The sequence below is a fragment of the Ursus americanus genome, chromosome 3 (genome assembly GCF_024610735.1).
Source record: "Ursus americanus isolate L20-20 chromosome 3, mUrsAme1.1.p, whole genome shotgun sequence".
In the NCBI taxonomy this organism is placed as follows: domain Eukaryota; kingdom Metazoa; phylum Chordata; class Mammalia; order Carnivora; family Ursidae; genus Ursus; species Ursus americanus.
In genome coordinates, this window is record NC_142129.1 from 22557064 (window position 1) to 22570410 (window position 13347).

The 13347-nt window shown below is 45.8% G+C and overlaps 1 protein-coding gene across 1 annotated transcript; it reads right to left on the bottom strand.

Moving 5' to 3' along the window:
• Nucleotides 1-2448: 2448 nt before the first annotated feature.
• On the bottom strand, nucleotides 2449-10123 carry SMKR1 (small lysine rich protein 1). Its single transcript, XM_045792660.2, has 3 exons — nucleotides 9894-10123; nucleotides 9770-9818; nucleotides 2449-2952 (listed from the first exon to the last, which is right to left on the bottom strand). Exons 2-3 carry the CDS (start codon nucleotides 9770-9772, stop codon nucleotides 2755-2757), a joined length of 201 nt encoding a protein of 66 aa, XP_045648616.1. The 5' UTR covers nucleotides 9773-9818; nucleotides 9894-10123; the 3' UTR covers nucleotides 2449-2754.
• Between the last annotated feature and the right edge of the window lie 3224 nt (nucleotides 10124-13347).

Sequence of the window (13347 nt, forward strand, 5' to 3'; positions counted from 1 at the left end):
AGAGGCTGGGGGCATCCCCTCAACCGAGACAACCGAAAATATCTCCGACGTCACCAAATGCCCCCAGTTGAGAACACTGACCTAGATTCAGGAACTAACATTTTGTCATATGTGCACGTGCACACACCGTGTATCTATATGTATCCATATGTAAACATACATATATATGTATATTTCCTATATACATGTAGTCATAGTGAGCAAATGTGGCAAAATGTTAATCTGTGGATCTCTATATACATATGCATATTAGACAAGTGTAGATATTATATATGCATATATGTGTATCTTACATACATATAGAGTGCAAACGTGGCAACATGTTGAAATATATATTTTATACAGACACACACACATGCACACTTTTTTCCTGAAACATTTCAAAGTAAGTTGCATATATCATTACGCTTCTCCCTAAATACTTTAGCTCCTGAGGACAAGAATGTTCTGGCATATAACCACAATAAGATTATCGCGGTCAAGAAATTTACATCAATACGCTATTATTTTAAAGCCTATATTCATTTTTTCCTCACTTTCCCAATAATGTTCTTTGTGGATTTTGGTCCGCAGTGTCTCTGTCATGATAACACAGCAGACACACCATCGAAGGTGAAACAGAAGCTAACTGCCCTAGGTCATGATGGGACCTGGGCTCAGCCTCCTCCGCTTGGTGTAAAGCGTGCGCCATCCGCTCAGATCAGTACCCCCTCTGTTGCAGTGCTTACTAGCCTTTCTGCTCATCATTCAACCATCTCAAGAGAAGAAAGCATCTGCACTTCCAGATATCTCCTTAGCCTTTAAATGTCTGCCTCCTGGCATGTCTCTAGCTCCTTAGATGATGTCATCCATGCTGGGGACAAGATCAGAAAAAGCTCTGCAAATGCTACTGCCCCAGCATTCCAATAAGCGTTACTGCTCAGACAGCAGCTCCTGAACCAAGCGAGTCCGAGAAGGGCATGCGACATCCTACAAGTCGAAAGACTCAACGAGCAGTTTAGCATCTGGTTAGACAGTGTTAACCAGAGCCGAGCGCCTCCCCGGACGTGGTCCAGCAGCAGCACACGCTGGGCAGTTAGCGGGCGCGCAAGTTCCCGAACCGCCGCCCTCCGGGGCTTTGACCCATCCTCCAGCGGACCGTGCTGCCTGCTCAAGTTTGAGGAGGACTGACCTGGAGTTAGTGTGTCCACAAACACAAACCATTCGGATCCGCCCCAGCAGTGTCTAGCAGAGTGGGAAGGCGTCCCCTTCCCAAAGCCGGTCCACAGAGAACCGAGAGGGGCCCCCTTCAGGTTAAGAGCGGCACCAACCTTCACCTGAGCGGGCGAGGGCTCCTCTGGCAACTAGTCAAGGTCGCACACGGAGTCTGCACAGATGCGACAGCCAGAGGCATGTCGCTCCCCTCAAACTCACAGGCGGCGCGAGCACCCCACTTCTCTAGTACAAGGATGTGTGTGATTTCCTTTTTTCCTCTGATATTTATGAAATCCCGGGTCCTAGCGTGCAGCCTTTCTTAGCAGACTTCGTGAATCTTTGAGATCCTCGCCAGGCAACCTGCGGCATCATTATAAGTAATTCAGACAAACGAGGTCATCCCCGGATGGCTGCTGCCTTAGAGGAATCGGCATCAGGCTCACAGCTGCGACTGGAGACCACAGTGCAGGTGTGAGCGTCGGGAACGTGGTGCGACACGCCAGAAGACAGAGCAGAAGCAGGGATGGAATGCTAAGTGATTCAGAGATGGTGTTTCTACTTCAAAATGCCTTTCCTTCCAAGTTTCACATTTGGGGCTTTTAGGCCTTTGGGAGTGCAGAGAAAGCACTGCAGTTTTTCCTCTTACGTGTCTCTGCACAGACTGGGGAGATCATGGAATAGCAGCAGAATGCCCATGGCAAGTTTCTAGCACCAGTTCCATAACTCACAGTCAGCCACGGTTAAAAGGAAGGCTGCAGAAGGTGGAAGGAAGATGTAAGAGTGGAGGAAAAGTGTGGAGAAGAGTCCAGTGAAACAGAAAGAAGGGAGAGATGTGTGCCGATTCGCTCCCTTTCCCGGCACCGGGACGCGGTCCCCGTCAGCTCCTTTGCGTCATTTGTTTATATGCCCTAGCAAGGTCAGAGCAGGAGTGACGATCTCAGTCTCCACCGGTGTCTCTGGCTAATTAAAAGCAGCGGAGAGTCAGGCTGCTGAGAATTACAGAAACAAAGTATTCGTTATTTTTCCTGAAAAAGAGGGGGAAACAGTGCCCAAGAAAGACTGTTCATAAGCAAATCCTCCATTCCAGCATGGAGCCCAATGAAGGGTCTTGAACTCACCACACTGAGATCAAGACTTGAGCCAAAAAGGAGAGTCGGGGGATTGACCAACTGAGCCACTCAGATGCCCCAGCCAAAACTTTTCTATATAACAAACCCCTTTTGCCAAAAGAAAATAATTCATGCAGGCTAGAACTGCCTTTTGAGAACAAAGTTTATTCTGACCCAGAAGTATAATAATTTTTAAACTCCTATCAATTCCACCACGCTCGGTAGGAATTACTCAGACTTGTTTCCCCCTTGACGACTTCTGAAAAAGCAAACTGGCTAACTATAGCTGAGTTTAGCTGGGAAGTAAAATGCATTTCTTTATCATGAACTACCACAGAAAAAGCACACTTAGCTTGCATCTCGAATTGTCTTCAGTAAAGTCTATTTTGCTTGCAGTAGTTGTGTTATCCTGATTTCTCTTCCCAAGTTCTGCTCTCTGTGCAATGCTATATTAAGTCTTGTTTTTCCCCTTCTTGGATTTGGGAGCACCTGGCCAGCGGAAGCCTCGCAGCTGCAGGCAGTCGGCAACGTTGTGGGCGATGTAGTAGAGGTTCAGCATGGCGGCTGGGCTGAGAATGTCCACTTCCGGTTTCTTCGGCTTCTTCCCGCGAGACTTGCCTCGGCCTTTTCCTCGTTTCCCTTTACCTGGCTTTCAAAGACAAATATATACGGGGCATAAATTAGGTTCTATAACCCTGAAATAATTTTCAACATTTCCTACTGAACATCAGAAAAGTAGCTCCTGAAAAGAAAAAAACTGTAACAATAACAAAAATTTTTGCATGGAGTGAGAAGAGATGTCACATGCAATCTAATTCAACAAACGTGTATTAAGCACCCAGATTAAAGGTGACCCGACCTAATCTAGCCATCGTGTGGACCTTGTTTGCACTGATTTGAGCAAACTGTAAAAAGACATTTTTAGGCAATCAGGGACATTTGGTAATATCAAGGAATTATTAATTCTGTTAGGTCTGATAATGGCATTGGGTCATGGAAGAAAAGGTTTACACATTTCAGAGATGCACACTAAAATCTGAAAGAAGGCCTCAGATTTGCTTTAAAATACTGCAGCTCCCCCACCTCTCCCCGAAAGACAGATGAAGCACACGTGGCAAAATCCTGACAATTTGAGTCTGAGAAATGAATATATGGGGATCCATTTTACTCTTCTCTTTTTGTGTATGTATAGACACTTTCATAATAAAAAGTGAATTAAGAACATTAGATAATCGGATGCCAACACGTATTTTGGCATTTGTGACGTCGTAGCCACTATCTCATTAAGCAGTCATGAGGGTTGAGACCAATACAAGGCACTTAGCATAGTGTCTGACATGAAGGAACAGTAAGTGATTGTCCCCATCACTTTATCACCACTAGTCCTCCGAGCTGTGTTTTGAGGGAGAGAGGCATTATTCCCGTCTTAAAAATGGAAAAATGGAGGCTCTGCAAGGTCACCGTGCAAGCCAGCGTCCACCAGCTCAGCACCTGTGCTCTGGCCATGACCGTGCTGCCTGGCCAGTGCCTTCTGGGAAAAGGACTGGATACCATCCTAACGTGGGAATAAACTATCTGAGGTTCTGAGAGAGCCGCACAAAGCTGAGTTGACTTCTCTAGGTCCTATGACCCCCCCCATGCATAAAGTAACAAATGGAGGTGTATTATTTAGAAAGTGTCTCTTCTAGGCAAGGGAAAGGAAAGGAATGTGTGAGTTGTCAAGAACACCTGCAAGGGCTAAATATTTGTATAAAATAGATGCCGTGTCGATAGCATCTCACTTTAAAAATGTCCCAGGCTAAACGAAGAGAAACATAGTCAATGTGTTAAAAACACTAAAATACATTTTTGTTAAGTGAAATGGAATACACTCCAAGATACAAAACCCAGGAATGAAGATGAGAAGTATCTTGCAACAGTGGCCTGGCTTTCATGTGGAGATCCAAATTAAAAAAAACAAAACAAAACAACAATATGAAAACCCATATGATAACCGTACCTCCTGATAAAAGATCCCCTTGCGGTGTAGGACGTACACTGCCATAAGCTCTTAAAATTGTCTTGGCTTTATTTATGATTTTATACTTTGTTGCATGTCAACCATATGACTTACCTGGAATAAATGCCCCCCAAAAAGTGTTTTAATTTCTAAAATAGTTTGCTAACTAAAACTCACACGGAAGTTTGATATTTTGATTCCAAGTTCTCATCTTTTTGTAGAAATTGGCAAACTGACCCTAAAATTCATATGGAAATGCAAAGGACTTTGAAAAAGAGCAAAGTTGAAGGACGAATGCTACTATTTCAAGAATTATTATAAAGCTACAGTATCCAGACAGTATTCAGACAATACTGGTGTCAAGATAGACAAACAGATCAATGGAACAGAATAAAGATCCAAAAGTAGGTCCACACATAGATGAACAACTGCTTTCCAACGAAAGTGCAAAAGCAATTCGATAGAGCAAGGATAACTGATGAGGGATAGAAGCAGAAAAAATGTTCTTTAGCCCAGAAGGCTGAACTCTAGCCTGCATAGTTCCGATAAGGATCAAATACACACTGGTTGCTACATCCTTAGAGGGTCTCGTGACTGCCTGTAAATCTCACCGATAGTTAATATTGAGCTGAATGATAAGCACCAGAGAAATCTTGCGAAAGTAGTTTTATGAGTAGAAATTCAAAGAAAACATTTATGATCTAATACTCCCAGCATGTCGCTTCCCCCTTGAGCACTAAGCATATAACCACCGGCTTTGTACAACAAATGTGCAGCTCTTTCTGCCCACGGGTCCTGTCCCTGTGCTATTTAAATAAACTTACTAAATTGCACCTAAAACATCTCGAGAATTCTTTCTTGACCATCGCGCTCAACAATTCAGCAACAGTAATTTTTTCAAAATATGGGGCTGGAACAATGCATATGCATTTGCAAAAAGACAAAGCTCAATCCATGCTTGTACCATATACAAAAATTAACTCAAAATGGCTCATACACCTAAATATAAAACCAAAAAGTATAAAAGTCCTAGAAGAAAATACAGGAGAAAACCTTTATGATCTTAGGTTAGACAAAGATTTCTTTGATCTGACATCAAAGCACAATCCATAAAGGGCAAATTGATAAATTCACCATCAAAATTAAAAACTTGTGCTTTTCAAAAGATATTGTTAAGAAAATGAAAAGCTGGTGGGGCACCTGGGTGGCACAGTGGTTAAGCGTCTGCCTTCGGCTCAGGGCGTGATCCCGGTGTTGTGGGATCGAGCCCCACATCAGGCTCCTCCGCTATGAGCCTGCTTCTTCCTCTCCCACTCCCCCTGCTTGTGTTCCCTCTCTCACTGGCTGTCTCTATCTCTGTAGAATAAATAAATAAAATCTTAAAAAAAAAAAAAAAGAAAAAAGAAAATGAAAAGCTGGGCGCCTGGGTGGCTCAGATGGTTAAGCGTCTGCCTTTGGCTCAGGTCATTACGGAGCCCCACTCTGGCTCCTGGCTCAGCAGGAAGTAAGCTTCTCCCTCTCCCTCTGACTCTGCCTCTCCCCCTGCTCATGCTCTCTCTCTGTATCTCTCTGTCAAATGAATGAATGAGTAAAATCTTTAACAAAAAAAGGAAAAAGAAAAGCTAAACCACAGACTGGGAGAAAATATTTACAAACCTGTATCTGATAAAGCCCTTATATCCAGAATGGATAAGGGACTCTCAAAACACAGTAAAAACAACAACAACAGCAACAACAACAACAAAAACAAAACAGAAAACAATAAAACATGGTCAAAAGATTTGAACAGATATTTTCCCAAAGAAGATATACAAACGGCCAATACGCGCATGAAAAGATACTCAACATCAAGTCATTAAGGAAATCTAATTAAAACCACAGTGAGATACAGCGCATGCTCATTAGAATGGCTCAGGTTACAAAGACCGACCAGCACCAAGTGTTGGTGAGCACAGGGAGGATCAGCACTCTCCTACGCTGTTGGTGGGAATCTAAAATCAAACAGCCACTCCGGAAAACAGTTCGGCAGTTTCTTTAAAAGGTTAAAAACAAACCTCCCGTATGATGCAGCCATTCCAGGGCTAGGTATTTACCAAGAGAAATGAAAGTGTATATCCATTCTAAGACTTGTGCACGCAATGTTTATAGTAAGTCTGTGCTAGCTAAAAACTGCAAACGGCCCAAAAGTCCACCAGTGAGAGAACGGATAAACTGTGGTATAACCATACACTGGAACGCACTCAGCAAAAAACAGGACTAACTACTGACGCATGCTACAACTACAACATGGGCGAATTTAAAAATAATTCTACAAGTGAGGGATGCCTGGCTGGCTCAGTCGGTGAAGCGCGCGATTCTTGATCTCAGGGCTGTGGGTTCGAGCCCCATGTTGGGTGTAGAGATTACTTAAGAAAATAAAATCTTAAAAAATAATAATTATTATACGAGTGACAGAAGCCAGACCAAAAAAACCCCATACATACTGTATAATTCCATATATAAAAAATCCTACAAATTACAAACTAATCTATACAGGCAGGGCAGATCAGCGGTTGCCCGGGATGGGAGGTGAAGAGGGGGGGCGCTACACAGAAAAGCAAGAGAAAAGGACCGATTCCAGAGAAGCACAAGGAGACTTCCGGGGTGATCAACAGGTTTGTTACTTTGATTGCAGTGATGGCTTAACGGGAGCATAGAGATGCCACACTTATCAAATTGTACATTAAAATATGTGCAGTTTATTGTACATCACTCATACCTCAATAAATCTGTTAAGAAATTTTTGTGAGTGCAAACTTTCAGTTTCCCAGCTGGTTGGGTCGGTTCAGTACAACTCCACGGCTCCTGGTGGCTTCCGGTCCCAGAACACATAGCTCCGACTTGAAACTCTCCCAACTCCATTACAATGAGGACCACTGGCTCCCGCCACACTGGCCTCCCTTCTAGTTCCCCAACCTGCTCAGTGGCCCCCGCTCCCGCCTCTTCCTGCAGACCTTCACAGGGGAAATCATTTGTTACTTCTCTTTGCGCGGGGTCTGTTCAAGTATCACCTCTTTAGAAAACCCTCTCAGATACTGTGTCTATATTCTATCTGTAACTAGGGTGACCATATAATTTATTGTCCAAACCAAGACACTTCAACAAACATAAATTGGGACTGTCCCAGGCAAGGGCGGAGGGGGTATGGATGGTTTCCCGACAACCCTCTCAGCGCTGCCACTTTCTAGCTCCTGACCCAAGCACACTCCTCTATTTAACCGTGCTATTTTGTTCATGTGTTTATTGTTTGTTTCCTAGAAGTTTGTCTATGAGGTCACCACTGAATTCCTAGGGCCTAGACCAATGTCTGGCACATTTTTAGGTATGAAAAGATATTTGCTGAGTGAATACACTGCAACTCAGATGCAATTCAGTCCCAGGATTTAGAAAGCAAATGGAGATATCTGTTTTTCTGAATTTTAAGATGCCTCCTTCATTCATTCAACAAATATGTAGCAAATACCTACTGAGCACCAGGACCTGCAGTTCTGGGCTCCTGTCTTCATGAGGCTTACAGTCCGGTGAGGGACAAATTACAAACACATTTACTCACTCTCCTATGAGCGAGAGCCCAGGGTACCTGCCATTATAATGACACGGGATGGAGAGGGAGTGACCTAATCTGGGACAGGAAGGAAGAAGGGTTCCTGAACAGCAGCCTGTGGGCTGAGGGGCAGGGAATTCCCGGGCACACAGCTTGTGCGAAAGCTCTGAGGCTGGAGGAACATGCCAAATTGAAGGGCCCTCTCAAAGAAGGTCAGTGTGGCTGGCCTCTAAGCAACCCTGGTGGGGGCGCAGAGTGAGGGGAGTTTAGGCTGGGAAGGTAGGCAGTGTGCAACTCTGGCTTGCAGGCCTTGGAAGCTAAGGTGTTTAACTTTTATCCGAGGGCCAGTGGGAACCCATTACCTTAAACGGTTTTATTAAGCTGTTTTTGCTTCAGTTCCCTGGGCTCTGAAAGAAAATGACAGTACCAACCATGCACAGTAACCCGGGGAATGACACAATTTAAATCAAGAGTCAGCTATTTAGTGCTTTTATGTGCAATGAAGTAGAAGAAGCACAGATTTACCGAACACTTTTCTATACTAGGGTCAAATGGGGGTAAGGAGTGAGGCTTTCCAAGGTGAAATAGGTGAAGCTCTGTAAGCGAGGTGTGGAAGGTCATGGGGGCTTGGGGAGCAATATGGCAGCAGGAGGTACTTCTGAGCTGGGCCCATCTTGAAGAAAAGTAGATCAATAGTTTGAGATGGGGCAGGTGCAGGAGGCTTCAAGAAGAATGTAGGTCTATGTAGGATGTGTTTTTTGTTTCATTTTGTTTAAAGTAGAGAAGTTAATATGGCAAATAAAACTCAAGAGGTTGAGGCCCCTTTACCCTGGGCTCTGAGCAGTACTTAGTTGAGCACGAAGTGGAAATTCCTGAGGGCCTGGGGTGGGGGTTACAAGGTCACAGCCATTCTGGGACCATTGAACTGGTGGAGGAGGAGGACAGAAGAGATGGAGAGCCCCTTGACAGACGAGGTGGACTATGGCCAGAGTCCAGGCAGGTGGTAAGGAGGGCAGGACTTGACCGGTAGCTGTGAGGATGAGAAGCAGGTGGAACGGACTGGATGAGGGCTGAGGAACAGTAGTGCTTATGAGTTCGAGGCCAGGAGAATGAACATGCCATTGGAAAGTGCAGAGAAGGTAGTGGTTAAAAGACCTGGATTTTGAACACAGTTGGGAAATGCTCTCTGGTGGAGAGATTCAGTGGCAGGTTGCAGTGGTTTGGCTTAAGAAGCAACTCTGTGAGCCAACGACTTGGGGATGACATGGAAGTTTAAGGATGTTGCAAGCCTTTCTGGGCATAAAATTCAAGAATTCCCTGCACCAAAAAATTCCTCCAAAGCCTTTCCTCAAACTAGGGTTGGAAGAGAGAATCACTCGTTAGAGCCTGCAGTCTGCGTCGCACCAGCGCTCGTTCTCTGCCTCTTAATCCACTAAGGAGAATACTGCACAGGACCCAGGACAGCGGCAGCAGGGGGTAAGTGCCTGGGCCAGTCGCTGTTGACAGGTACTGGCACTCTGGGGTTTCACACCCCGGTACCAGCCTCTCTTTATTTCCCACACATGTGGTTATGAAAGTGGCTCAAAGGAACCAAGGAACGAAAGCTAACCAACTCACAAAAAGAGGGCTCAGCCTGATCCTGCTTCGCTGTCCCCTTTGGCGCGCGCAGACCACCTGGGCAACCCGTCTCCCCCGTCATCTTTGTACCCCAAGTGTTCAGACCACTAGGTTGGACACCCCCCCACAACGACAGGAGACGGAGGTGCCAATCTCCAGGCGTGGGTAACAAATCTTGGTAAAGTGTGCCCCGACGAGGCAGAACGGTATTAAACTAATTTAGCGAAAGCCTCGGAATTTCTTATACTTAAATAAGACGTGTATTACCATGGTAATTCCTCAGTCGAGCAGGTGAGTGTGGCATGGGTTCCCAGTCCTGAAATAAAGAGAGAGAGCCCAGTTCTCCGCGTCGCCTGGGGGCGGCGCCCCCGCGCCCATCCCTGCCGCCTACCGGGCTGCCTCCGCACAGGCCAGCGAACCGTCCCGGGCCCGGGACCTCGCCACGCTTCTCAGGAGCCCCAGACGCTCAGAGGAGCCCGGCGGGGTTAGGGGGCAGCCAGCCACCCAGCCGCCGCCACGCGGAGCCTGGGCACCGACCGCACGGAGGCCGCGGGCCGCGTGACTCACGGCGAGCACGCCCGGGGGACTCGAGGGCGCCGCGCTCGCGGGAGCCGGCGGGGCCGCGCGTACAAACGCCGGGCGGCGCGCGCCGCGAGGGGCGGGGCCACGCGGTGTTTACCTGTTGCCGGGACACCGGGGCCCGGCGCCCAGCCGTTGGGACCGGCGGCGCAATCGGTCCGCGGTCCCCTGCCGGCGTCGCCGCGCTGGCTGTGCCACTTCACCTCGCGCGACGGCGACGACGGCTGCGAGTGCCCGGAAGCCCAGCCTCGTGCTGGCGGGCCGAACGGGGCAGTACTTGGGCTTGGAGTGGGCCGGTTCCGCCGTAGGAACCCGGACACTCACTGGCTGACCTTGGAGAAGTCATCGAAGACTCCAGGACTTTTTTTTGGAAAAAGACAGCCTTTGAGGATGGAAGTGAGAAAAACAGGGGAAAATGTTCATAAAGAGCTTCGTACAGTCCCCAAGAGAGTAAAGGCCTGAAAAACGGTTCTTAGGCCCCGAATGGGAGTGAGGAGGGCTATACAGCAGGTGCAGTTCCGCTTCCAACCTTGTGAGTTCATCCCGGTAGATGTTTACTTGTGTTCTCCACAGTGAGCAGCCCTTTTTAGACTCATTTTTGTATGCCGCCGCAGTAGTGAGAGACACTAATGGACTAATGGCCACGATTCAATAGGAGTGCCCCTTCATTCTACCAAAGCCTGGCCACTTCTTCGTTCTCATTGATGTCTGAGCCTACGTTAATGTTGCTCTCCTCCTCCAAGTCTCCCAACTTGCTTCTGATATGTGCATTATGCTCTTGCTCATCCGGATCTCACTTAGTCATCTCATGTCTGTCTGCCTCCTGCTGCACTCCGAGTGTTGGCTGATCTCAAAGTCCAGTCCTTAGCTCTCTGCAGTTGTGCCTCAGTGTCTCCTCACCTGACCGCTCATCTGATGTCAGTGACTACCTCTCTTGGGATGACACAGCCCCCAGCAGAAAGAATGGCCCTCGTCTGAGCTCCAGTCTCCAGGCCGCACTATTCTTTGGACTTAGGGCATCTCTCCCTCTGTCAGCTGCTTAGTTTCCATGGTCAGTGACAACACTGCTCTCCCAGTCTCTTGCCCTTTGTCATCTCTAACTCCTCTCTCCAATGTTGAGTCCAAGGCCATCCCTTGTAAATTCCTTTATTGGTCCTCCCCTTGACATTTTCATCATTCTAAACTAGACCTTCGTTTCGTATTGCAGATAATAGTTAACACTGAAGGAGCGCTGATGTCAAGCACCTTGCCGGGCACTTTGCACACATCGTGACATCATTACTTCCCTACAACTAGTGTAGTTTCCATTATGTTCCCCAGTTTGCTCGAGGTCAGAGAGAGAACTTGCCCAAGTTCAAACAAGCAAAGTCAAAGCCAGCTCTGTCCATCTGTCCATCTGGTGCTGTTAAACACGAAAATCATTCAGGAGGGCTCCCTGGGCTTGAGGCTAGAAGATGTGGGTTCAAAACTTGGCCTTACTACTTATTAGTTATGCAATTTTGAGCAATTCTCTGAGCTTCACTTCCTTGCTTTGGGTTACTGTGAAGGTGGTATGATGGAGTGCATGTGAAATGTTTTGCAAATTCAAAGTATCTCCAGTAAGCCTTGCTTTAAAGGATATAAATTTGTGGGTTAGGGAAAATGGAACGGGGAGAGCTGGTAAAAAGGTACAAACTTTCAGTTATAAGATGAATGAGGGCTAATGTATAACATGGTGACTATCGTTGATAATACTGTATTGTATAGTTGAAAATCGCTAAAAGTGGAACTTAAGTGTTTTCACACATAAAAGTGAGGTGACGAATGTGTTAACTCAATTGTGGTAATCCTTTCACAATGTATATGTGTGTCAAATCATCACGTGTACACTTTAAATATATTCCAGTTTTGTCAGCTACACCCCAATAAAGCTGGGGAAAAAGCTATAAAGCACAAGAAAGCATGCTTTGTCAGTAGAACAGGCAGGACATAAGGTGGTCTAGTGACAACTGAAACCCCAATGGCAGCACCATTTTCCGTTGGCCACGTGGATCTTCAGCCTTTGCCCTGGAGAAAGGCTTCACACTGACCTGCAGGGAGGGCAGGAGGGCTGCTGAAGCGAGGGGCTGAAAGACAGACTTTGTTACATAACACAGTGCAGGTTGCTGTTAGAATAAAAAAAGTCATTGACAACGCATGCATTTTTCTTAAATACCCGTCCATTTAAGAATCATTTAATGTTTAAGACTTAAAATAGACCTGTTTATTCTATAAGAACTGAACAAATTTTCCTGTGTACACTGGAAGATGAGTTAAATTTAGATAACTCTTCAAATTCACATTAGAATAACACGGTGGGAAGCCTGGCTGGCTCAGTTGGAAGAGCATGTGACTCTTGATCTTGGGGTCGTGAGTTCGAGCCCCACGTTGGGGGTAGAGTACTTAAAAAAAACTTGAAAAAGAAAAGAATAGTACTACTTAATTTTATCTGTTTATGAATATACATCCTTATGCCTCCTTTATAAATAGTAATACAAACTGTGCTGTTCTTTAAAAAAAAATAACATTGCCAGAATTGAAGCATGCATTCTTAGAACATCCAAACTTAGAATATTCTATCATTATCTTTCTTAGAAGTTGCATTTGAAAATTCTGATTTCCTCCTTTCTACTCTGGTCCCTCCCTCTCTTCCTCCTTTCTTTCTGTCTCATTAAGTTCAACAGTAGAGCGCTGTACTCACTTCATCCTTTATAGCTCTAATATTGTAGAGGAAGTTACAGAAAAAATAAAGTGTTCTTTGTAGGTAATTTCCTCTGGCCAGCCACTAGGGTCCCAGCAGTGAGAACCTTGGGGTACAGTAAAGACCAGCTGGAGCGGACAGGAGACAAAATTATCTAGAGCAGGGGTCGGCAAACTCGGTAACTATTTTAGGCTTTACAGGCCTTATGTCCTCTTTTGCAACTACTCTGCTGATGTAGATTGAAAGCTTTTATAGACAACATGTAAACGAGTGAGCGTGGCTGTGTTCCAAAAAAACTATCATGGAAATTGAAATTTGAATTTCATAGAATTTTCATGCATCATAAATATTTTTCTTCCATGGGTTTTTTTCCCCCAACCATTTAAGAATGTAAAAACCATTCTTCCTTAGCTCATTGACTGTCTGTATAAAACCTGTCAGTGGGCCAGATTTGGCCCCTGGGCTGTAGTTTGCTGGTTCCTGGTCTAGAGAATTAAAATGCTATTAATTATTCTTGCTGGGATATTCTTTGACAGGGAGGGGAATG